This window comes from Epinephelus fuscoguttatus, linkage group LG6 (genome assembly GCF_011397635.1).
Source record: "Epinephelus fuscoguttatus linkage group LG6, E.fuscoguttatus.final_Chr_v1".
Classification (NCBI taxonomy): domain Eukaryota; kingdom Metazoa; phylum Chordata; class Actinopteri; order Perciformes; family Serranidae; genus Epinephelus; species Epinephelus fuscoguttatus.
In genome coordinates, this window is record NC_064757.1 from 42,817,523 (window position 1) to 42,843,845 (window position 26,323).

Here is a 26,323-nt window from a genome sequence, read left to right on the forward strand (position 1 = left end):
TGATTTACCTCAAAGAATTTCTCTCCTTTGACCTCGTTTGCATCCCTCTCTCCGGCTCCGATTCTTTTCAGAGGATTCTTCTTCAGCAGCTGCAGATGGATGATCAGAGAGTTTGTAAATAAATTATACTTAAAATGGATAAATTATATTTTATATCCTATACTTTTTTTTTTAAATACACCACATTGTGTTACACGGAGGGAAATAAGGTATAAGATAAGGCATAAATATCTTAATAAACTGTAGTAAAATCAGAGTTAAGTGAGCAGATGAGCAGCATTTACCTTCTGGATGATGCAGACAGCATCAGGAGGAAGACACCCTGGATATTGCACATCATCATTGACGATGCTGTCAAATACCTCCTCCTCATCCTCACCAGGGAATGGAGACTAGTGGTAGGGCAGAGAGAGTTAGAGATTGAACTATATTTTTGAATTTGGCCTCTCTACCTAGACGATAAAATTTGACTGTGGACCGAAAATCAAACAAAACTGATGGAAGAAAAACAAAAATGAATGTTACTAACCTCCCCAACGAGCATCTCGAAGATGAGGACACCCATCCCCCACCAGTCCACCGCCCGGGTGTAGTTGTCGTCTGTCAGGACCTCAGGAGCCAGAAACTCAGGAGTCCCACAGAAGGTCGAGGTCCGATCGCCATGACCCATCCCTGCCGAAATATTAACAAAAAGATAATCACAGAAAGACTGAAAAAGAGTTTTGAGTAGATAGACTGCATTTTTTTTTTTTTTTTTACTGAGATTTTCAAAAACTTTCATAATCACGAAAATCACGGACTTCTGTAAATTACTTAAATTGTAAAGACAAATGTAAGACAAAAATATGTTGCAGGTGTATCTCAAGTAGTGGAAGATCTTTTACTTGAATAAAGTAGCAATACAGTGCAAAAATACTCTGTTAAAAGTACAATCAACACATATTTAAAGAACTAATAGTAAAAAATATTCCTTATATTTCAGCTACTTTATAAACTGCCGAGTAGTTTAATCTGTACTTATACACCCTAATTTATTATGTAGTTTATATTTATAATTTGAATCTGCCAAGTCTCTAATGTTGTTCGATAAATGTAGTGGAATAAAAAGTACAATATGGGCTTTCAAACTGTGGGGGAGTAGAAGTAGGATAAAGTAGCATAAAATGGAAATACTCAAATACAAGTACCTCAAGATTGTCCTTAAAGGGAAATTTTGGTTTATTTCAACCCATCTTCTATCGTCCTAAATTTGTTTCAAGTGACTAGTGACATAGAAATAATAGTTAGCATGTTAGCCGTTAGCCTAGATACAGCCGTAGTGTCAGACCTGTTAAAACGTAATTGAACGGGCATCCTTTCAAGTGCAAAGTTAGTCCACTAAACAAGCTTTTTCTCCACAAAGACCGCCTCATATTGTTAGGATAAATGTCAGAGAACATATAGAAAACGACATGTCAACGTGTTGTCTTACCTTACCGGTGTGGTGCCTTGTTTGTTGCTTACCATTTAGCTGCAACCAGTCCCATTCCTTGCAACAGAGGTATTCCTCTTCTGTGGGTATTGGGGCACAGCATTCACAGGTAACGTTACACCACCAATCTCCAGAGCTAAATCCTTCCAGCAGCCATTCCTCCTCTGTCGTCCTCTAACGTTACCTGTTGCGCCTCTCTCTCTCTCCTCCTCCATTCTTCAATTTCACGAAGCTCTTCGTCAGTGTATTCTGGTTCAAATAAATAAGGGCGGCCATCGCCTCTCGATGTGGAAAGCCTATATACTAACATTCCACATTTAGGTGGTCTTCAGAGTCGTTGTCTTACCTTACTGTGTGTTTACCGTTTACCTCTGCTTCCCGAAGTGTGGCCGAAATACCGCGAGAACAAGCAGCGATCTCATACCGTGCCTGAAATCTCGCCAGCTCTAGATAAAGCCCAGCTGGATACTACTCCAGGTGGAGGTGTCTCGTCCTCGGTCACACCCAGACCTTGAAAATAAGGCTGCAACCGGTCCCATTCCTTGCAACAGAGGCATTCCTCTTCTGTGGGCACTGGGGCACAGCATGGCCGCCCTTATTTATTTGAGCCAGAATACACTGACGAAGAGCTTCGTGAAATTGAAGAATGGAGGAGGAGAGAGAGAGGCACAACAGGTAACGTTAGAGGACGACAGAGGAGGAATGGCTGCTGGAAGGATTTAGCTCTGGAGCTCGGTGGTGTAACGTTACCTGTGAATACTGCATCCCAATGCCCACAGAAGAGGAATGCCTCTGTTGCAAGGAATGGGACCGGTTGCAGCCTTAGCTAAATGGTAAACAACAAACATGGCAGCACACCGGTAAGGTAAGACAACACGTTTACATGTCGTTTTCTATATGTTCTCTGACATTTATCCTAACGATATGAGGCGGTCTTTGTGGAGAAAAAGCTTGTTTAGTGGACTAACTTTGCACTTGAAGGTTGCCCGTTCAATTAAGTTTTAACAGGTCTGATGCTACGGCTGTATCTAGGCTAACGGCTAACATGCTAACTATTATTTCTATGTCACTAGTCACGATAGGAAACGGGTTGAAATAAACCGAAATTTCCCTTTAAGTACAATACCTGAGTGAATAGTTACCTTCTTTACAAAGTCCAAAGTCTGTGATTTTCACAAACCCGTCTGCATCCATCAGCAGGTTGTCCAGCTTCAGATCTCTGTGTAAAACACACAGTAGGTGTACTTGAATCTGAAGATACAGTACAATGATGCAGCATGGCGTCAGCTGGTGCAACTTACCGATAGATGATTTTATTCAGATGTAGGAACTCTAAACCCAGCAGCACACATGCTGAGTAAAACCTGTAAACAACAACAACAACAACAGATTTTAGATTTTGGATTATAAAAAATATGATCCACACTTTCTGCACGTAGTCTGTTACAAATATTTAGAACTTTTACTTATTCCACCTCTTCATTACACAAACAGTGAAGTGTTTTTGAACAAGACAAGGACATACTGTACGAACCTGGTCTGCGCCTCGGTGAAGACGTTGTTGTGGATGTGGATCATGAGGTCGCCGCCTGGTAAATACTCCATGACAAAGCAGACGTGGTCGCTGGTCTGGAAGCAGCCGTGGAGGTTCACCAGGAACGGATGTCTGGAAGCGTTGATCATCTCAAAGATCCTCTTCTCACTCATAAGGCTGCAGAATGAAACGTCACATTAGCACCAGTTTTTCTGAACTTCATATTATTCTAATTTAGATTATATTATGTTATATCATTATATAATAAAATTTAGATTATTTTTATTTACTATATTCTTTCTTTAAAATTTGTAATGTTTTATTTATAATATTATTTTATTTCAATTTATTTACATTACTTTATGTAACATTTTATTTCATTTTAATGTATAGGCTATTATTTTAGATTGTATTATTTGAAATGTATATTATTCTATTTTAGATTTTATATATTTATAAATGAAAATTTTATCCCTATTTTAACTTACACAATTTAATGTAGATTTTAAGTTTGTTACTTGTCTTGAGATATATGAATTCCATTGTCAATGACAGCTTCTCTGTAACTGCTGCCCATAGGACAATAAAGGACTTGAAATTTCCTAGACCTGAAAATCAAATTACCATCTGTGGAACTTTTTCAGTTTTAGCTCAGTGCTGTAGTATGGCCTTGGGTCTACAAGTAAATTGGTACAAATTCTGTTAACGTGAAAAAATTAAAAGTAGAAACAAACAAGTAAGAAGAGACAAAAGAAAGAGGCTCTTGAACCAGAACACTCTGTTTCACCTCGTCTTCTTTTAACTTAAAACTCATTTAGATGACTGCAGCAGGCGTTTCATTTGTCCTTAATTTGGTACATTTTTAATGAAGAATCCAATGAAGGTTCTTTATACTGTTAAATAGGCTTTAATTAAGTCAAATCTGTTGCTTCATTAACAGAAGCAATGAAACAAATCCTTCCTCAAGGCGGATCGTTGGTGTTTAATTTAGTTAATCTGAAGTACAAGTACAGCTTTGTAGAGAAAACTGCCAAAGTCTGTTACTTTTAGTTATTTTCAAGGGTCCATTTGCTCAAAATATAGAGGACTAATCTTCTGTTTACCTCGTCTGGTGCAGATTTGGTATAATGTGCATAGGTTTTGGTACATATATCGGTATCTGGTGGTGAAATAAATTTGTGGATTTGTGGATATTCACACATATTGGCAGAAAAATGATGGCATTGTGCATTTCTGCAAACCACGGATTTGTTACAGTCGCATGTTATTATTTAACAGAAACGTGTGTTTAGGTTTAGACACAAAAAACACTTGGTTATGGTTTGGAATAGATCGTGTTTTGGCTTAAAATACCCAGTTTATGGGGCACAATCCCTGCTGGAAAAGCAGTGGTGTGTCAGCTGCTTTTAACGGCTCTATCCCTTTTTGAAAAACAGCAACAGCGTCACAGCTCAAGTTTCTTAGGTTATGTTTTTTATTCCATTCACTCGTGCTGTTTCCTGTTTTACTTTGAAACTCATATCTCCTCTCATATCAGATCACTTCACTTGCAGGTGTGGCTTGTTGCTGTGATATGGATAAACTTTAAAGCTTTCCCTTCACACACACACACACACACACACACACACACACACACACACACACACCTGTCCACTTCATCTCGAGTCACAATGTCTCTTTTCTTCAAGGCTTTGATGGCGTACAGTCTTCCTGTCTTCTTAAACTCTGCCAGCAGGACCTGAAACAGAAAACATTCACTGAGGAGATGTTTTTAATCGAGCACGATGAATTTAAGAGAAAAACTTTTAAACTATTACCTTCCCAAAGTGTCCTCTGCCCAGAACTGACATATATTTAAAATCGTCCATTTGCATCCTTGTGGAAAAAAGACAAAAATATTAAATGAAGGCGATGCTTCATTCTGAGTGTGTAAAGAAAGTGTATGTGTGCATACTTCAGAGCAGATACAGGCTGGTCTTCACTTCCTTCTGTGTTGTTTATGGACGACTGCGAACAGAGACAAAGTTTGGAACATTTAACCATTCAGTCACAAATCAGCATTGCCTGACTCTCTTGTTTTGAAAGAGTTTCTTAAAATAATAGAAACATTCAAGTTCGTGAACCCACAGGAGACGCTGTAAAACTCCATTAAAGGTCCAGTGTGTAGGATTTAGGGGGATTTATTGACAGAAATGGAATATAACATAACAAGTATGTTTTCTTTAGTGTATAATCACCTGGAAAGAAGAACTGCTGTGTCTTTTTAAACACTGAAGGAATTCTAACCAGGAGACGTTTCAGCTGGTTGCGATCTACAAACCTCATCACTAGACACTACTAAATCCCCCTAAGTCTTCCACACTGCTCCTTTAAAAGCTAAAGATCACCTGATAAATGGAGCACCAGCAACATGTCATTCATGTAATCTGGTGGATAACGATGAAATACTACAACTGAAGGAGAATAATTTAATTATTTAATACTGTAACAGAATAAAATATAGAGCAAATGTATGTTTGTGTGTTTTGTAACCATGCTAGCTGTGCTCTAGTGTGGTTTTAGACATGTCATTACACAGTGAATAACATCGGAGAATTTAGACTTTCGCTATTTATGTACTCTTTCAAAGTCACTTAAGTTAAATGTAAAAATAAAAATGTGTATTTTCTGGCAGGTTTATCAACAATCATTTACCAGCGTTTCTTGAGTTGCAGTCAGAGATGATGTTTTGTGTGCCGTGGTGATGATGGTGGGAGTGTTGTCTCCCAGGTCGAGGCTGGTGGGAGACGGCTGATCCTCTGTGACGCTGAGTCTGATTTCTGGAGCTTCGCTGCAGATATACAAACACAAAAACAACATTCATACATTTATTAATTTTCCATAACTGCTTATCCTGTTGGGGGTCGCGGGGGATGGAGCCTATCCCAGCTGACACTGGGAGAGAGGCAGGGTTCACCCTGGACAGGTCACCAGACTATCACAGGGCTGACACATAGAGACAGACAACCATTCACACTCACATTCACACCTATGGACAATTTAGAGCCACCAGTTAACCTGCATGTCTTTGGACTGTGGGAGGAAGCTGGAGTAAAATTAAACCCCAAAAACCAAACTGTAAACAATCACACTGTTGCAGATGGTGCTACAATACAAGTTGGAAGTCAGTGCAGTTTTCACACAGGTATAAACTCTCCTATCTAAATCTACGTCAAGTCAGATACTGATGCTTTGATTGTTCTGACCTTGGCAGTGGAGAGGTGGTTTGAGGCTCCTTCTCGGTGGGACGCGACGTGTTGTTGGCCACCAGGTCGGGGGTCGTGGAGAGAGTTGAGCTGAATGTGGTGAATGAGCTGTAGCGAGGGAGGATGCTCATCATCAGGTGACCCCACGTGGCAAAGTTCATGTTCATCTGAGCCGCCCGGAGGAAGTTCTTCCCTGAAGAAGAATAAAATGCTTCACTTACACTGCAGACACACAAATAAAGCGGTGATCCTTCAGGGTGATCGTCTGTACCTCGCTCTTTAGTAAAGATACATCGCTGACGTCTCAGTTTCGGCTGCCGCTCAACAACAGTGTCGATGAACTGAAGCTGTAGAACCCACAACAAGAGACATCTTTTAGATGCTGGCTTGTGTTTACGCCTTGATGAAGAGCTCCTGAACATTTTCTATTTAAAATATTTAATATGTGTGGTTATTTTCCTGACAGTCTTTGTATAAAGTAAGGACAATGAGGTCTTGTAAATAGTATTTTTGAATAAAAAGACAACTGAAAAGTTTCGTATATATGGTATCTATGTTCATATACACTCATTAGCCACTTTATTAGGTACACCTGTTCAACTGCTCTTAACACAATGTTTCCAGCACCTTGTTGAATCTGTGACACCAAGAATTAAAAAGGGTCCAACCTGGTACTAGCAAGGTGTACCTAATAAAGTGGCAGGTGAGTGTATGTAAGGAAACAACCTGATAATAAATACACCAGTAATATGATAGTTTCTGGTCAATATGCCAACTAGATGTTAAGTAATAATTCCCTCCCCAGACTGTTAGTACCTAGAATTTATAATAAATACATTTTCTATTTCTGTACTAGAAGAACACATCAACACATGTCTCCATCAGATTTATTCCGCCCATTAAATTAGATACCACCACACACGTCCAGGTCACTGTGTGTACCTTGGCGTAGAGGCGGCCCTGCGGCTCCAGACTGAACTCCTGGTCGTGGCTCGGGTTGTCCATCATCTCCTCTAGTCGCAGGAACTTGACGGCACACATCGCCCTCCGGTCCCGCCAGAAGACACAGACCTCCAGCTCCCGAGACTATCAGACAGAACATGAACACAATCACAACAAATACAATCAATGAACATACTCATATTCAACATAATTTTGTTTGATATGCTTTGATGATTTGAGCTGAAGTTCAATGTGATTTTTTTCCAATAATATTTGTATTGTTCTGTAGGTTCCTAAATTTTAACCCAATTAAGAAAAACAAACACAAAAGCTTTTAAATCAGACAGAATAATACGGCCTTATCTGAAACTGGATCATCTGGTTTCTTCCTCTGATTTTAAAGTTTTAATTGAGTTTAAACTGAGTGAATCTCCAAGCTCACACTTACTTCTATCTGTTATCTTTAATTAAAAGAAACAAATCACCTCTAAGCTTTTGTTCTGCAGCACTGAACATGTTTAAGTTTGTCCCTTCCTGCACATTTCTGTGTGATAAATCAATGTGTCTGTGATGAATGAATATCTGCAGGTATTAGGGCGACACCTGCCGGTCACAGACACAACTACAGCAACAATAAACCAGTGCACATTAAACAGCAGTAGCACAGTGTAAACCCTGACAGTAAGCATTCAGAGTGATACTTTAGTGAAAATATTCCCAGGTAAGTGCACTTGAGTATCACAGGTAGGAGGCAGGAGTGTAGATTCTGGAATGTGGCCTTTTCAGAGTGTTATATTCTGTGTTTAAACAGGATTTTAATGTAGATATTTTGAAATACTAAATTCTGCCTCATCATGCTAATTTGCCTCCTTGCTTCCCGCACTTGCCATAAGTCCCACCCATGGGAGATGCAAGCAGAGGAAGCAATGAAAAGTTGTGAGGACGATGGAGCCAGTGCTGCCAGATGAAAGATCCTTGGTCTCATAGCGTCAGTCTTAGGCTATGTTACATATGACCTGCTGCACAGCTCATTCATTGTCAACAGAATCTCCCAAAAGAACAACTTCAAAACCTCATAGCATCTTCCATAGATAGATAGATAGATAGGAAGATGTCTTATAGGCCTATAAAAGTCTTATGATTTGTAATGATCACTTGCATTATTGTTATCTGCACCACATAGCTGTGTGAGAATATGTGCACGTTGATTGTACTGTAAAAAACATAAAACTAAACTGTTGCTTTGTGTGATGCTGCAACACCTTGCATCTAATGATCCTTTATATTCTAAGGTGTTAGATTCATCACACACAAGGTGACGGTGTATTATACTGCTTCACACCATGTAACTGTAGATCTCTATACACGACACTACAACAGGCAATGTGAGAATAAACTGTGTGAATGAAGAATCATGCAGTGGTATGGCATCACTGAATGCGAAAAATAAATCAATAACTAAAAAAGAAAATCTCGCCGTGACCCTGGGGGAGCGCCATAGTCAGACCACTCGATGTAAAACTCGCTCAAAGCTTCTCCTAAAGCCTCCTCTCCCCTCGGGGTGCATTTAAAGGATTGCAGAATCCGTCATGATGGTGGAGGGGGAACGATGTTTGTGTCACGGGAGGAGAGAGGAGGTGAGGAGGCATAAGTAAGTATAGTGAAAAGGACCCTGGTCCGTCCCTTCAGTCACCTCTCACTTCATCTCTGCCAGTGGAGCCCAGCCCTGCTCTGCCCTGCATGTTTCAGGTCCTGATCAAACCACACCTGATTTAAACGACAGGCTCACTATCGAGCGCTTATAAGCCTCAAGTGCTTAATAATGAGCAGATCATTTTCACTTCTGACAGTGAATCCACTGACAGGGTGTCCTCATACAAGTATTGGGTATATGAATAGATGACAAGCTTTCATTTACATATTGCTGCTCCTGTTAGGAAGCTTAAAGTGAAGATTGGCTTTTATTTGAGAAATAAATCTTGTTTTACTTTCAGTGCTAAGACAAACTGGTGGAAGCTCCTTTTCTGTCTGTGACTGATTACAGTGACATATTGTATATGATGCATGCAACCTCCACCAGTTTGCGTAGCCCTGATTCAGTGCACCATGCATCTCTACGTTTTATTACAGATGCAAAGTCACTTACTCATCACTGCTTTCTTTATGATTTGGTGGGTTGAACACCACTGACCACTGACAGCACTGGTATATTTTTATCTATAAAGCAATATTGGGCAAACTTCCGGCCGACCTCTGCACCCTGCTCTGTGTCAGCTCTGGTAGTGACCAGCTACGCTCCTCCAGGTGCTTGCTTTTTAATGAACCCTGGGTTTTAACAGATGTGGGGAAAACTGCGTTCTCCTACTCTGCATCATGGACATGGAACGATCTTTAAAAAGATCTAAAATTAGAAACACTTATATCATTGATGAATTTAAAGGGATAGTGCACCCAAAAATGAAAATCCAGCCATTATCTACTCACCCATATGCCGAGGGAGGCCCTGGTGAAGTTTTAGAGTCCTCACATCCCTTGCAGAGATCCAAGGGGAGAGGAGGTAGCAACACAAAATTGAAACCACAAAGTATCTCCATACTGCTCATCTGTAGTGATCCAAGTGTCCTGAAGCCCCGACATAAAAAGTTGTTTGGAAAAACGTCATATGAACTAGCCTCACTGTAGCCTGTAGCTCTGACTGCTTCTCTGTGCTCCGCGTTCATGTGTGCACGCTTGCGCGAGACCAGCGAAAGCATGAGCTTTGCTTACTGTTGTTTACATCATGTGAAACTTGCACCGCAGGGAGAGACAGCAGTAACCACAGTAGCTAAAAGATAATTTGTACTACGGTCTTTTACCAAAGGACAGCCCAACATGTCTGAAGACTTTGAAATTGAGGAGGAACAGCATTTCTTTGTTGAGCCGTATTTGTTTGTGCCCGAGTATACGGACGGAACTCAGGCTACTGGACGAAGCAGCCGCTGGAGTCGAGCACTGGAAACCTGGTGGTGTAGTTGTTTCAAATGCAAAGCAATGCCAACGGATGAGGAAAGTCTTTGCTGCTCAGACTGGGAATTGGCGATGCCTGCACTTGAGAATCTGGACATCAGTACTGACGAGACTGCCGCTCTTCAGAGACCGTGCATCATCGACCACCCTGAGTTTCCAACACTGCTGACCCGTGGTGTTCTGGAGACATTTTTTTACTTCCCCAAGATCAACTGGAAGAAAAGGCAGAGGCCCACAGGACCAGATGACAGGCTTTCAGAGGAGTAAGTCATTCATTTCTACCTTAGTTCAGGCGGACAATGGAGTTGGTCTCGGGTATATGGTTACTGTTGTCTCTCCCTGCGGTGCGCATGTCACGTAATGTAAACACGGGTAAGCAAAGCTCATGCTTTCGCTCTCAAGTGTGCGCGCTTGTGCGACCATGTGAGAAGCAGTCAGAGCTACAGGCTACAGTGAGGCTAAAAACAGAGTTCATATGATGTTTTTCCAAACAACTTTTTATGTCGGGGCTGCAGCACACTTGGATCACTACGGATGAGCACGTTGGAGATATTTTGTGGTTTCAATTTTGTGTTCTTGGACGTTCAGCCATTAGGTGTGCTAGCCGCTCCCCCCGCTGATCTCCGCAAGGGATGTGAGGACTCTAAAACTTCATCAGGGCCTCCCTCGGCAAGTAGATAATGGCTGAATTTTCATTTTTGGGTGCACTATCCCTTTAAGGGCATCATAGAGAATGCGGTGACAGAGACGTGCTTGTTTTTCCTGAGAGACCACTGTGTTTGAATCGGGGATTTTTGTATTACACGTTGTATTTGTGCATTTGAATGTGTTTTGATTCACTGCTACCTCGGTGTCTCTTGTAAAAGAGATTTTCAATCTCAATGGGACCTCCTGGTTAAATAAAGGTTAAATAAATAAACAAAATAAATTAATTAGAAGAGTAGGTAGAGACCTAAAACATGCAGGGCAGTAGCTCTCCAGGAGCAGGACCGGGCACCGCTGATCTATACCCATGCATTTGCAACTCCGTTCCCTCCAGTCTCGGTCAACTGACAGCCTCCTCACCCGTTCCCATTTCCCCTAATCAGCACAGTTGTACATATTCAGGTTCATTTTCATGAGTAATCTGCCAATTTGTCAAGTTGCAATGTTGCTCTCTTGCTTTGTGTTACCTTCTGTACATCTCTATATAAAACATTGAACTACACCACTCTGCCTTCACCGTCTGGGTTTGGATCAAATCCTGCATTGCCTCAGTAGTGACAGTTTTGAAAGTAAAAATATTTATCTGCAAAGTAACTCGTAACTGCAGGTGTCAAGTAAATGAGTAACAAAAACAATATTTCCCTCTGAGATGGATCGAGTTGCACAAACTGAAAATAATGAAAGTACACAAAATGATTCAGTGAATTAATTTGTTTTTCCACCATTGAAAAAGAAACACCTTCTGGCGTATTCGAGGGCCTGAAAAACTCTCGCTTTCTGAGCAGAAATCTCGTTGTTCGAGCAAGCCCTTCTTCTTCTTCATATGTCGGGTGTCTGTGTATACATCCTGTGTATTCTCTGTGCTGCACGGTGCCCTTGTACTGCCTGTAAGGTCCTGTGTTTGCTGTATTACATGTGTCAGCACATACAGAGTAACGACAGCCTGTAAGCTGCTGATGCTGGTTGTACCTGCTCCAAAGTCACGGAGACAAAGTTCTGTACATTCATCATACAGGGAGAACATGTCGACTCTGATCTGCAGTATTTCAGTGGCATCTTGCTTCTGTAATTGAACTTATTTCAGGTGGAGACAGGATGACGTGGAGGGAAGTAAACTCAGAGGAAGGAAGGACGGCTCGGACGTGGGTGGTTTGGATCAGAATGAAAAATGACTCATGAATACTGGAAGCTGGCTCACAGTGGAGCTGGTCTGCAGTAAAGGAGGTTTAGAAGATGAGAAATCTGTGCTTTCTGCATTACAAACCTGACACTATCATCGACATGATCAAAAATACTGACTGTATTTTTGTCATTTAAAAGGTGTTTATTATCTAACAAGCAATATCCCTGATATTAGATGGAGATGAACTGTATTTGAATACTTATATATGACGTTTATCTAGGTTTATTAAATGTACAAGACACCATAAAACTAAATCAAGCCAGGACCAGAGTCAAGTGTGCATATTTTCAGACATTTAACATTTAAAGGAAAGAAAATGGAGCAAAGCGACGAAATCATCCTACATAATCAGATCATCACTGCGTAAGACCGAGTTCATGGATAACTCACGAAGGCAGTTACTGTGTCACGCTGAAAAAAATCAAAATAAGTGCTAATCAAACTTTCTTGCCTTCTCTTTCAAGCTTTTGCGACAAAATTGGTAAACTTAAACACATAAAAATTAAGCACTCATTCTAGATTTTGGTCATCTGTGTTGCTGTATTTTTGCTTTTCTTGTTTTGCTTTGTCGTTATAATTGTTGTTTTTTGTTTTGTTATTGCAGGAATATGATGTACACTCTAAAAAATGATTCATGGGGTTCATCGATAACACTTGAAGTTTTTCAGGATAAGAAAAGGTTACGTTTGTTTCATTAACGTGTTTTAGTCAGTTGACGGATTATTTGAAGAAGTTGGTCAAAATTAAAAACATTTTTGACTTTTGGATGGAATTAAAATAAACAAATTAGAATATCTTGAATAAATAATATGACCACTAAATGTCAACACAACTTTAGGATAAATATTGAGGTCAAAGCAAATCTTACTAGTTGTACTAAACTAACTGAGTTTGTAAGATTATAAAAGAGTATTTACTTTGTAAGGTCAGAGTTGGAACTACTGAAGAAGATGGATGCAAATTTTTATCTTAATTTCTTTAAGCTAAACCAGTGGATTCTTTAACCCCGTTTCCACCAAATACTTTCGGTATGGTACCTTTGGAACCAACAGTAACCCTTTAGACATGGTACCTAGACCCTTGCGTTTCCACCACAAACAGTGCCCTTAAATGTGGGCGGGGTTGTTGTCACTCACTGCTCCATCCAACACTCGCTGTATTTCCTCGTCAGCGGTGACACAAGCCATGTTTCCATCAGCCTGTTTAGATGCACATCTAGAAGTAACACATCAGAAAATTATGATGGAAACGCCAAAATTCGAATTAAAATCCCCTGATTCGCACAAACTAAAATACGCTCGCTTTAGCCGGGTTTTGGTTGATTCGAAAAAATGTTGATTCGCAAAATCGGGGATGGAAACAGTTATGTTCAAATTAAGTCTGACGTAGCGCACCTCTCTCCATGGTGATATCCACACTCAGGTCGGGAAGGCGGTAAAGCATTTACAAGCTGGTTGCCAACCGCCAGAAAACGCAGAAGAAGAAGAAGAATGCGAGACTTGTTTTGTTTCCGGCTCTGCGGAAAACTGGTGCGAGTTCGTAGTTTTCACCAACGTCCGTACATTTAATGGAAACACACAGGATTCGTATTTCTTTTAATGCGCATTTCCCAGTGATTCGAATCACTTTTGGATGGAAACATAGCTACAGATGGAAGTCTGCACCTGGTTTATTGTCCACAGAACGAGGCTGCACGCCGACATTTTCAGAACGAAATAGAACAGGCTGCAGTGAGAGTCTCTCTCCATGGGATATTTAAAAATAGCAGCTTTGTGCATTTAGTCCTTCTCAGACAAGCTCAGGGGTTTAGTGTTGCTGTAGCCTGACGCTACTCGACCCTTACCTTCGAGTGAGGATTAGCATATATACAGTCCACATAAAACGACTGAAATTAATACATATAAACGCTTGAAGATCCACTCATTACTAAAAGTGTGTGTCATATAAAAACTAAAGTGATGGTCAAAGTTGTCACAGTGAAATTTAAGGTGTGCTGATGGATTCACGTCATCAACTCATGCATTGAGCAACATTACAAGTTAACGTTCCACCTTAAAAGTTGCCGGCAGTCGGCCCAGTGAATGAAGTTATTTTTCCTCAGACTCCAGCTGCTGTGAGAGGCAGCAAAACATCCTTTCATTTTATAGTTACAGTTTACTAATAAAACTCTCCACAGTATGAACAGTGGTTACATGAGCCTCAAAACCAGACACAACTCAGCCCTGAGCAGAGTGACCGTCCTCTACTGTAGATTAAAAGGATGATTAAATACATATAAAGACAAAAAGAAATCCCACATGTTGGTTTTAGGAGCAGCTCAGATTTTCTGGTACCATAAAGTGGGCTCACTTTTAATAGAGTTACTACAGGTAATGACTGCACTCACTTGCATGTGATTGACTTGTAATAAAGAACTCTATTTGTGCTCATGGTTCGAGTGGAAATACACAGGTTTTTGTTGCTTGAATTCTTCCTTATAAAGTAAATATCCATTGCACAATAAAGTAACTATTGAATAATGACAGTCAGCATTCAGATTGGTTCCTCATAAGCCTCACTTTCACTGTGCACTTCTGTCTGTCAGTGGGTTCGATCTTCCAGGAAAATAAAGCCTCCATTACCGGCACAAAGGACGTGAATCACCCATTGCACAACCTAAACAGGAAGAGGTTAGTCCTTTCGATTTCCCCAGTAGCTATCAGTAGCTATTCCCAGTTATCAAAGAGTATCAGTGTAAGTTTTTGCAGTTACTATCCTCAGCAGCAGAAATGGCAAACGGTGAAACAACTGAAATAACTGTCGGAAACAAAATGCAGTGTTTCCTGTGCTGTTGGCAGTTTATCACTGTAAGGAAAAGGAACTCAAGTGTATTGGGTTTGTGATACAAGCCGCTGGATAAGCTTTTATCCTGGTTTTGAGACGGATACACAAAGAGAGATACATAAAGGCTGGTCAGTGAAACTAAAGATAAAATGAGTAATAACATAATCTAAACTCAAAAGGTCCAATGAAGCCAACTCCAGTGTGATCTTGTTCACTGTGAAAACTGTGCTTCACTACAGAACTTGGGTAAATGTACTTAGTTACATTCCACCACTTCAAGTAGGTCTGTGTGCACGGCGGCAACATGAGAAGATCAGTCTTTTCAATTCAAAGCCCACACACATCCTATCTCCTACTGACGCTTCTCCAGATGTTGGCGCCACTCCCTTCTCTTCTCTTTACCTCAGCACACAGTCCTCCGTCCTCCTCCACAGCAGCAGAGGGGTCTCTCTCACATTAGTTACTGGACTTACCCTCTCCAGCTGGATGCAGAACGTCTGATCCCAGTTCAGCCCGCTGACGGCTGCACAGCGTGTCTGGCCGACCACTCTGGTGTCCAGCCTGAGCACCGCGCTGATCTCCGCTGAGGGGCAGACAGAAACAACACGTCACTGGAAACAAAAATTCACCACCAGCTCGATCCTAACATCTATCAGGATCTGTCCAACATGCCCCTGCTCACTCAGTCAGTGTGTTTACAGAAAGTGTTTCCAGGCAATTGTCTGATTGTCTGATCCGTCAGCTGAAGGTCAAAACTGCTGCCTGTGTTTTTGTTTTTCCCACTTCCACAGGCTTCTGCACTTCTATGAAGCTTTGTAGTCATTGTTACTCTCCACTTGTCTGCAAGATGCCCTCTGAGTTTTACATCCTCCTGCTCGCCTGTGTCTAATTCTCCAGACACTATGTCAGTATATCTAACATCCCTCTTTTTCCATTCAGCTGAAGATAGTAAATGTTGCTTTGTACCTTTCTTTCTAGCCTCTCGAACCTGCCTGCATCTTTTATCTGACCTGTTCCTGCTCACCTGTGGATTCTCACCTACGTCTGTTTGGACTGCTGCCTTTGCCTGAAACCTATTCTCATAACTTAACCATTAAATCAGTGAACAGTTCCTGTCTGTCTGGTTTACTGCATTTGGGTCCTTTTCCTTGCTGCCTCACACACACACCCCATGACACTGAAGTTCAAACGGAGCATCAGAATGATGAAGAAAGGTGATTGAAGTGACTTTGAACGTGGCATGGTTGTTGGTGCCAGACGGGCTGGTCTGAGTATTTACTGGGATTTTCAGCACAACCATCTCTAGGGTTTACAGAGGATGGTCCCAAAAAGAGAAAATATCCAGTGAGCCAAAATGCCTTGTTGATGCCAGAGGTCAGAGGAGAATGGCCAGACTGGTTCAAGATGATAGAAAGGCAACAGGAAGTCAAATAAGCACTGGTTCCAACCAAGGTGTGCAGAAGAGCATCTCTGAAGCAACAACACCTTGTCCAACCTTGAAGCAGATGGGCTACAGCAGCAGAAGACCACACCAGGTGCCACTCCTGTCAGCTAACAACAGGAAACTGAGGCTACAATTCACACGGGTTTTCTCACCAAAACTGGACAATAGAAGATTGGAAAAACCACATTCAGATGGAAGCATGGATCCATCCTGCCTTGTATCAACGCTTCAGGCTGCTGCTGCTGCTGGTGTAATGGTGTGGGGGAGATTTTCTTAGTACCAACTGAGCATGGTTTAAACACCACAGCCTACCTGAGTATTGTTGCTGAGCGTGTCCATCCCTTTATGACCACAGTGTACCCATCTTCTGATGGCTACTTCCAGCAGGATAATGCACCATGTCACAAAGCTCACATCATCTCAAACATGACAATGAGTTCACTGTACTCCAATGGCCTCCACAGTCACCAGATCTCAGTCCAATAGAGCACCTTTGGGATGTGCTGGAACGGGAGATTCTCATCATGGATGTGCAGCCAACAAATCTGCAGCAACTGTGTGATGTCATCATGTCAATATGGACCAAAATCTCTGAGGAATGTTTCCAGCACCTTGTTGAATCTGTGACACCAAGAATTAAGGCAGTTCTGAAGGCAGAAGGGGGTCCAACCAGGTATCTCATGTGTGCAATAAAAGATCTGAGAATGTTCAAAGATGCAAAATGGTGTTTCCATGTTGATAAAGTCTTGTGGGAGTATGGACAGGTAATTTAAATGAACTTAAAGCTGCATTTGGCAGCTTCATTTAGCTTTTCTGGGGACATAAAAACTCCACAACAAGTAGATAGACTGACATATCATCTCATGAACATGTTAGTTATAGCAACTTCCACCTACTTCTGCATCCAGCAGACACACAGCAACATTATCATCCTGTCAAAAGTCATGTGCACCAAGATTCACTTTCTTTTAGCTCTGTTTTTGGTCTCCACCAGCTCCTGAGGGAAATACCTGTCTCTGTTTACCTGCTAAATGCTCCAATATGTTCACCAGCTCATCTCCAACTCTGGAAACAGAGCTGATGAGAGCAAACTGATTGTCGATACTACAACTTTGTTTTTTACTGTTTACCTATTTATCATATCCAGCTGATGCTTCTACTCTCTCTGCTGCTGTTACAGTGCAAATTTCCCCGCTGTGGGACTAATAAAGGATGAAGGATTATCTTAAGAGTGGCAGCTAAATATAAAATTAGTGTGGATCACCACAGCTGGAACCAAACCTGAAACTTTAATCCTTTTAATGGCATGCTTTTCCCCCTGAGCCACATAGGAAAACTCTACAGTGATTCTCCTGCTTCCAAATCTGCAAACTTATAACGAGTTTATACTTGTTTGTTGTTTGTCTTCTCTGTTCAGTTTTATGAAACCAGCGAGTAAATGTCATGCCATTTAGCGAATGGCTTTTTGAGATGACTTCAAACATCCGTGACAGAGGATGTAACGTCATAAAATGCAGTAAGCACGCTGATATTAGATTAACCTTTACACAAGTATTCATACTTCACAACGAGCATGGTTCAGTTTTAGAAAGGCGTGCTCAATATCTGCAACAAGTGTAAATCAATGTTGATAAAACAAAAATAGCTCTGTACAACTGAGCAATGTCCGTTCATCAAGACCGTAAGATTAGCGACGGGCAACAATGAACGAATCAGTCTTTTTGAAGGACTCTTTTTAGTGTACAGTATGTACCGAGTCAGCCTATGGAACATCTGAATGCTCATGAATTTTTAACGTGTTGCAATGTAGTGCATAGGGTTGCAACGGTGTATCACAGTACAATAACTGTCTCAGAACATATCGCAGTATCACGTTATTACAGAATTCATCTTATTATCAGTCAGAACGACCCTTAAAGGGAAATTTCGGTTTATTTCAACCTGTCTCCTATCGTGTGTGCTGCTGGGTTTAGAGTTCCTGCATCTGAATAAAATCATCTATCGGTAAGTTGCACCAGCTGACGCCATGCTGCATCATTGTACTGTATCTTCAGATTCAAGTACACCTACTGTGTGCTGGACAACCTGCTGATGGATGCAGACGGGTTTGTGAAAATCACAGACTTTGGACTTTGTAAAGAAGGTAACTATTCACTCAGGTATTGTACTTAAAGGGAAATTTCGGTTTATTTCAACCTGTCTCCTATCATCCTAAATTTGTTTCAAGTGACTAGTGACATAGAAATAATAGTTAGCATGTTAGCCGTTAGCCTAGATACAGCCGGGGCGTCAGACCTGTTAAAACTTAACTGAATGGACATCCTTTCAAGTGCAAAGTTAGTCCACTAAACAAGTTTTTTTTTTCCACAAAGACCGCCTCATATCGTTAGGATAAATGTCAGAGAACATATAGAAAACGACATGTAAACGTGATGTCTTACCTTACCGGTGTGCTGCCATGTTTGTTTACCATTTAGCTCTGCTTTCCAAAGCGCGGCCGAAATATATCTCGCCAGCTGGATACTACTCCAGGTGGAGGTGTCTCGTCCTCGGTCACATCCAGACCTTGAAAATAAGGCTGCAACCGGTCCCATTCCTTGCAACAGAGGCATTCCTCTTCTGTGGGCACTGGGGCACAGCATTCACAGGTACACCACCAATCTCCAGAGCTACGCAGCCTTGCAGCAGCCATTCCTCCTCTCTCGTCCTCTACCTGTTGCACCTCTCTCTCTCTCTCTCCTCCTCCGTTCTTCAATTTCACAAAGCTCTTCGTCAGCGTATTCTGGCTCAAATAAATAAGGGCGGCCATCAAACTCTGCAAAATCAAATTCCTCCTCCACAAAGTCAAAGTCTGGCAAAAAGTCAGCCATTATTCTATAAATCTTTCATAAAATAAATGAATGAACTTTTCAGGCTACTGTCCAGTTCTGCCTTCCAGCTGTTGCTGCTTGTTCTCGCGGTATTTCAACCGCACTTCGGGAAGCAGAGGTAAACGGTAAACACACGGTAAGGTAAGACAACAACTCTGAAGACCACCTAAATGTGGAATGTTAGTATATAGGCTTTCCACATCGAGAGGCAATGGCCACCCTTATTTATTTGAGCCAGAATACACTGACGAAGAGCTTCGTGAAACTGAAAAATGGAGGAGGAGGAGAGAGAGAGGCACAACAGGTAACGTTAGAAGACGACAGAGGAGGAATGGCTGCTGGAAGGATTTAGCTCTGGAGATCGGTGGTGTAACGTTACCTGTGAATACTGTACCTCAATACCCACAGAAGAGGAATACCTCTTATGATGGCTGACTTTTTGCCAGACTTCGACTTTGTGGAGGAGGAATTTGATTTTGCAGAGTTTGATGGCCGCCCTTATTTATTTGAGCCAGAATACACTGACGAAGAGCTTCGTGAAATTGAAGAATGGAGGAGGAGAGAGAGAGAGAGGCGCAACAGGTAGAGGATGAGAGAGGAGGAATGGCTGCTGCAAGGCTGCGTAGCTCTGGAGATTGGTGGTGTAACGTCACTTGTGAATACTGTACCCCAATACCCACAGAAGAGGAATGCCTCTGTTGCAAGGAATGGGACCGGTTGCAGCCTTAGCTAAATGGTAAACAACAAACATGGCAGCACACCGGTAAGGTAAGACAACACGTTTACATGTCGTTTTCTATATGTTCTCTGACATTTATCCTAACGATATGAGGCCATCTTTGTGGAAAAAAAACTTGTTTAGTGGATTAAATTTGCACTTGAAAGGATGCCCGTTCAATTAAGTTTTAACAGGTCTGACGCTACGGCTGTATCTAGGCTAACGGCTAACATGCTAACTATTATTTTTATGTCACTAGTGACTTGAAACAAATTTAGGACGATAGGAGACAGGTTGAAATAAACCGAAATTTCCCTTTAAAGGAAAGCGAACAGAAGAGTTATTGTTGGTTAAACAAACGTTTTATAAGTAGAACTGAAACTTGAAACCATTTTTTAAAAATGGAAGTAAAAAAAATCTCTCCTTTAAAAATAACTAAAATAAAGGTGAGATTCAACATCCAGTCGCATTTTTTTCAATGTCATAGATAAGCAAACGTACAGAGTTTGTTTTATTGTTAGATGGTGTGAGTTGCTACAATACAGAGAGAAATATATTTCAGTATAATGACGAGGTTGTTAAATATGTGAGGTCACTTTGTTCCTGTATACTTTGACCTCTGCGAATCTTTATATTGGTCCTGTGCGGCTACCGTACATACGTGAAAAACAGGAAGTGACTCAATGGGTAAAGCAGTCTCCTGTCGTTATTAAGATTAAATTTAGGCAAAGACGAAAACAATGCAGCCTAAAAATAGCCACTACACATGGTTTGATAACCGTCAACTTTTATGTCAAGGTATACCTTCAAACTGGTATATTGCTGCAACCCTAGTAGTGCAGCAAAAGCACTAAATGAATGAGCCTGGACCAGAGGTGCCTTCACATGCTGCACACATGCTGATTCTGTAAGTTGAAATGTGGAAACAACATCGATGTAACAAAGACGATATGTTGTATTTTATTGTTCTGAGTGCTCGAGAGCAAAGAACATGGATCAGGTGAGGCATGTAATATGATCGGGGAATAATTTTTCAAATCATTCCAACACTTGATTGCAACACAATGCTGCAGAGGTAACTGGGACATCTGCTACTTGCCCCTCAAAGAACGAAAGGTTTAGGGTCTGGCTATGAGTAATGAAAATGTCCCAACTCGAGGGGCGGCACCAAGCATGCATTTGTAAATATCACTGCACGCAACTGGATAACACTACGACCAATCAGAACAATACACGGGGTGATGTATACGCTTAGCTACCAGCGGAGCTAACTGGTAGATTAGACTCTTGCCGTATCCGGTCGGCAAAACAGCAAAAACGTCCTTCTTGCAAAGGAAAGATTCGAGCGCCGTCTTCTGTTCCTCTTTTAGAGAAAAAGCCAAGTCTAACTCGTTCACTGTAGCGGCCAAAGCCGTTTCAAACAACTGGTGTTCATCCGTAGCCATCTTGCAATGTTTACTGACTGATTCTGGACTTCATCATCGCAGCGCTGTCGTCATCTGTTTAGCCCGCCTCTGGCCCGCCTATATCAGATACACCGATGTGATTGGTGCAGCTCGGCTCCAACGGCATGGGTAATGAGCATCATTACTGATTGCCAGAGTGACTCGCTGAGCAAATTCAAATTGTGCTCTCGCGAGAACTCTGGATTTCCAGGGTACCAATTTAAGGGAAAAGGGCTAAATTTAAAATATTCATTTATTTATTGTTATTAAATTATTATAACAATTTATAGTATTGCAGACTTGCCTGTAGACAAATTTCACATTTTTTCTTGTAGCAAGTAATTGCAGTCAGTTGGAAATATACCAATTATCAAATACCAAATTCCACTGTCCTTTTCAGAACATAGTTACTCAGAAATTACAAATCTGTAAAATTAAGCGTTGCTTTTTTCTCTTTCTTTTGTATGTTTCTGTATTATTATTTATATTGCTCTCCTACTGCGTTTTCGGTAGGAAACACAGCTGAGAAAAAAAGCTAAACTCTCTGCAAATCAGTAAAATGTAAAAACAAAACTAAATGTTTTAAAAATCCAAAATGTCCACTCACCAGCGTTTCCGTCTGTCTTGTGAGCAGCAGCTGAGCCGTCCTCAGTTGCACTCAGATGATTTTCCTGCTCTTGGTTTATTCGAGGTGTCAGTAAATTCTCACATCCAAGAAGTCTGACTTCAAGTTTGCCTGAAAAAATTATAAATAAATTTGACTCTCAGTTTACAAGAACACACTAGATTAAATGAGTGTTGCTATCAAATTACAAAAGTAACTACACACAAACTCTGTTGTTACTAAATAATGTGTTTCCAGTATCTGGTAATGAATCTCAGTTTAAGCTGTTGACCAAAATGAACTCAGCGTTTCAAAATAAAACCTTTCATTTGTCAGCATGAATAAATCTCTGTGACTGGAGCCTCTAATCAGTGCTGTCTGGAGCTCTCACATCCTAATTTTCTTCATTTCACTGTAGTGCTAACAGCTGTGGAGCAGAAAATCACCCCGAGTGTTTTCACCGCTCTGAGACCTCGCTCTCATTATTCGCTGCCAACAGAGCAACTCCAGGATTTGTCTCCTCATTACATCATCAAAGGCCTTTTTTTTTGCCTTGTGCAGCTACAGAGAGACTGGCTTACAACTGAACCGTCCAGAACCAACAGATTATATGTCCTGATTATCCCCTGCCAGAGGTCAGCCGTATGGTAAACCGTGTTCAAACACTGGCCGTCCATGATACGACTGAGGATGGCTGCTTGTTTAAATCAAAAATACAGGAAAAATTCAACTTGGAGTCGTTTTCTTAGGAAGAAATGTGGTTTTAAAAAATCAATAACCTACGAATCAGGCTGCAAATGAGAGAAAATACTTGACTTGTGAACCTGACAAACCTCAAACTGCCTGAAAATGAATCATGCAGAGAAATCTATTTATATGCATGTTAAATATTTGCAATGCTTCGCACCAGTCAAGGAGGCAGGTCTGATAGAGAAGATGGACGGGGAGGTGGACAGTGGACATCCAGGTCTGGACCCGTGGGGGGACAAGGATCCCTCTGAAGGGTCGATCCCCGCTTCAGGCTCTTGTAGAGGCTCCTGGCTCTTTTCCTTCATGCATTTCTCCAGAGAAAGCCGCAGAAGATCCAGCTTCTGGGAGGACTCCTGCACTCGGGACTGAGCCTGACAGGAAGACAAACATTGTGTTGTTATGTTTGGTCTTCTTAAACATAGTGCTGTTTGGTATTTTGGGATACGGTTAGAGTTCATGAACATGTTTTCCAGATTTATTATTATAATGTCAGATTTTAGCTCCTTTGAGATGGTGAAGGTGCCAGGATCAAAGGCTCAACATGAAACTGTATTGTCAGGGCACATTTTGTGTCTTAAATCAACCTTTACAGATGCAGGATTATTGGTTGCTGTTTGCAAACATGCTCGCCAGCGAACATGACAGCAAAAGCCGACCCAAGATTCACTCTTGCTTGGCATTTCACCTTGCTATATTTGTGTTTGTCCTGTGCTGACTCTGGTGCTTACAGTCTGGCACTTGGTCGCCTCCTTTAGAAAAAGCCCATATACGTCCCAAACACAGAAAATAAGAAAACACAGGCAGAGTCTCTGCAGAAAAATCACACTGCCACACACAGGTTGGGTCATGAGTGATTCATAGGTACTTAAATAAACAGCACTACACTCCCCTGGTCCTCCCCCCAGGAATTTTTGTGTGTCAAACACTGGTGAATTTTCATGCTCTAATTTTTTGCCTTTTCGGCATCAATTTAAGGTGGAAATGTCTTTAATTTCATCAAAATAAAATTTCCTCAACTACTTAGCTAACTGGTAAATGGACTGTACTTGTATGGCGCCCTTCTAGTCTTCCAACCACTCAAAGCGCCTTCACACTACATGTCACATTCACCCATTCACACACTGGTGTCCGAGGCTATCAGCGATGATGCCACTTGCTACTCAGTACCCATTCACACACTCTCACACACCAATGGAGCAGCCATTGTGAGCAACGTGGGGTTCAGGATCTTGCCCAAGGATGCTTCGACATGCAGACTGGATCTTCCAACTGGTAGACGACCCACTCTGCCTTTGAGCCACAGCTGACCCTCAGCTACAAATGTACAACTTCTAGATATTGAGCGGGACATGTCCTCTGCATTCCCCCCAAACTCTACGCCTATGATTCTGCAGGATGCACGGGGAAAACAGTCAGCAGGCAGCATTACATGACTCTTAGTGTCTTTAAAAACATATTCTTCATGTTACTCCCCTATCTTTAAGAGCTGCTGACCATCAGTTTGGTTTTACTTGGAGAGTTTAAATGATCTAAAGGCAGATTCAGAGACTTTTCCACCCAGAGAATAACACTTAAATAAAGAATAGTAGTAAAAAAGAGAAGAAAGAAATGTACTTTTTCTGGGACATCTCCTGAACCAAACCAAATTTAATTTTCTAAAGGTCTTCTTTTTTTTTAGCATTTTAGTTATTTCATTTACTTTACTCTTATTTGTCATTGGCATGTAAGAATGCATGCATTATTATTTATATTACTGTCATATCTATTTTGGACGTACAGTAGCTATTGTAAAGACTAATACTTTCTTTTTTCTTTAGTTTCTATGAGAGTAGCCCAACTGCTGTAAAAGACTATAAGTTAAAAGAGTAATAAAAACATACTTGAATAAGTTTTCGACAGGAAAACAAGCCGGAGTTACAGTATCAGCTCCAATCTGTCCTTTAAACCCAATTTTAGACACCTTTCTCTGTAGCTGGAGGTTATTCTGCAGTTAACAGTACAAAGAATCAAGTATACAGTTACAATAAATGAGCTGTCATAGTCAAAGTTTATACAATTTTCCAAACTTGGTCACAATAATTAACCCTCATTTTACACACCTGACTACACCACTGCCAGCCCATATCTATTTCCCAGCACTCTGCCTCCCCTGAGCTGCCTTAAAATAAAAGTGATTGAGAACCCCACCTCAGCCAGTGCCTTCTGGTCCAGCGATGAGATTCCCTCCAGCTGCTTCACCACATCCTTGGCCAGCACCAACGCGTCTGTCTCTCTCTGCATGTAGTGCTGCAGCTCTGCCAAACGAGCATCCACAGCACTGATGGCGAGCGGAGAGATGCCTGGGAGGAAGAGGAAAGTGGAGGCAGAGAGAGAGGAGGAGTATTTCAGCGTGAAGGAATTCACTTCAGAGGAGCGATGCACTTTCATAGATCCTCTTTTCATTCCTGCAATCAATATTTATAACACTGAAGTGAGCCCCTTTTCTCCAAAATGTCACCGTGCTCCAAGCAAAGGTCTTAACATTACATTATTTTATGTTCCTGGCATTTAGCTGACACTTATCTGAAATGTATGAAAGCTCTAAAAGGTGAAATAAAAACGACTGGGGAGGAAAAGCCTTCACCTGTTGCTAAGTTAATATAAGGAGGCAGGCACTGTAAATGAAGTGAAGCATTTTGCTCTAAAAAAAAAAATCCTTTTTATTTATTCTTGCTGCTCGGGGCTTTGGAAATATCGACTTCTAAATGTCTAGTTTTAAACATTTGATCCATTTCATCATCGCTTCTCCAGCCTGCAGCAACAGTTTACTGTGGGGAATCCGCACCAGTTAACACTCTCTAGACTGTAAACATTATTAAATGGTTTCTGGATGTTGAATATTTGTATGGGATATGGGGAAAACATTAATTTTGCTCCAAATTTCATATGCATATGCTTACAGGGTGTGAAACTTCACAGTAGCGCTACTAAAAACAGCAATTATTTAATGTCTAATTTGATTATAAATGTGTTACTTTTCCTCCATAAAGATGAGGTCTGTGAACAAATGTATGTGAACCTGTTTACTTTTGGCATCTGTACTTTGAATTTGCAGCGTCCTGTTAACGTGTTTATATTTCAGGCACTGAGTGCACTTGCTTGGTCATGATTTCTGGAAAGAGACCCTGCCGTTGAGTTTTTCAAATGTATTTTATTTTCTAATTTATTTTTGGTGTTTTGAGCACCACAAACTGAGAGATTACATTAAAACTTAAATTATCAAACAATAAATCGGCGGCTCCATGGATGCATTAAAAGACCTGGACACAGCATTGAAGGTGGGACCCCGTTCATTTTAATGAAAGTTGCTGAAAGTAAGAGATTTCTCGGGTGATCAGTGCTGCTTCTACGTACATCACTGGGCCCATAGCTAACAGAGTCACTGAGCACGGCCAAGTACAGCCGAGCGCAGCCGGGCAGCCAACTTCTGCTGGCTGAACGGCTGACTTCCGGTTGAGTGCTTGGCAGCAAGGCCCCGTTTATTCCAATGAGAGCTGTTCAGTGGCACATCAAGCTAAAATGGTTCATCTGCCGCATATAAAAA

The 26,323-nt window shown here is 41.2% G+C and overlaps 1 protein-coding gene across 1 annotated transcript in view; it reads right to left on the reverse strand.

Annotated features, from left to right (window-relative positions):
- The window catches only part of LOC125890388 (serine/threonine-protein kinase N2-like), a 32,059-nt gene that overhangs the window by 2,152 nt on the left and 3,584 nt on the right, over nucleotides 1-26,323 (reverse strand). The window contains exons 3-19 of the mRNA XM_049578992.1: nucleotides 24,928-25,079; nucleotides 22,898-23,111; nucleotides 21,994-22,122; nucleotides 15,383-15,492; nucleotides 7,193-7,336; nucleotides 6,522-6,597; nucleotides 6,251-6,443; nucleotides 5,700-5,835; nucleotides 4,960-5,012; nucleotides 4,823-4,880; nucleotides 4,652-4,743; nucleotides 3,006-3,182; nucleotides 2,773-2,835; nucleotides 2,614-2,690; nucleotides 530-672; nucleotides 285-392; nucleotides 9-89 (exon numbers count right to left, since the gene is read on the reverse strand). Of these exons, the coding sequence (XP_049434949.1) occupies nucleotides 9-89; nucleotides 285-392; nucleotides 530-672; nucleotides 2,614-2,690; nucleotides 2,773-2,835; nucleotides 3,006-3,182; nucleotides 4,652-4,743; nucleotides 4,823-4,880; nucleotides 4,960-5,012; nucleotides 5,700-5,835; nucleotides 6,251-6,443; nucleotides 6,522-6,597; nucleotides 7,193-7,336; nucleotides 15,383-15,492; nucleotides 21,994-22,122; nucleotides 22,898-23,111; nucleotides 24,928-25,079 (2,006 nt within the window). The remainder of the gene's footprint in view (nucleotides 1-8; nucleotides 90-284; nucleotides 393-529; nucleotides 673-2,613; nucleotides 2,691-2,772; nucleotides 2,836-3,005; nucleotides 3,183-4,651; nucleotides 4,744-4,822; nucleotides 4,881-4,959; nucleotides 5,013-5,699; nucleotides 5,836-6,250; nucleotides 6,444-6,521; nucleotides 6,598-7,192; nucleotides 7,337-15,382; nucleotides 15,493-21,993; nucleotides 22,123-22,897; nucleotides 23,112-24,927; nucleotides 25,080-26,323) is intronic.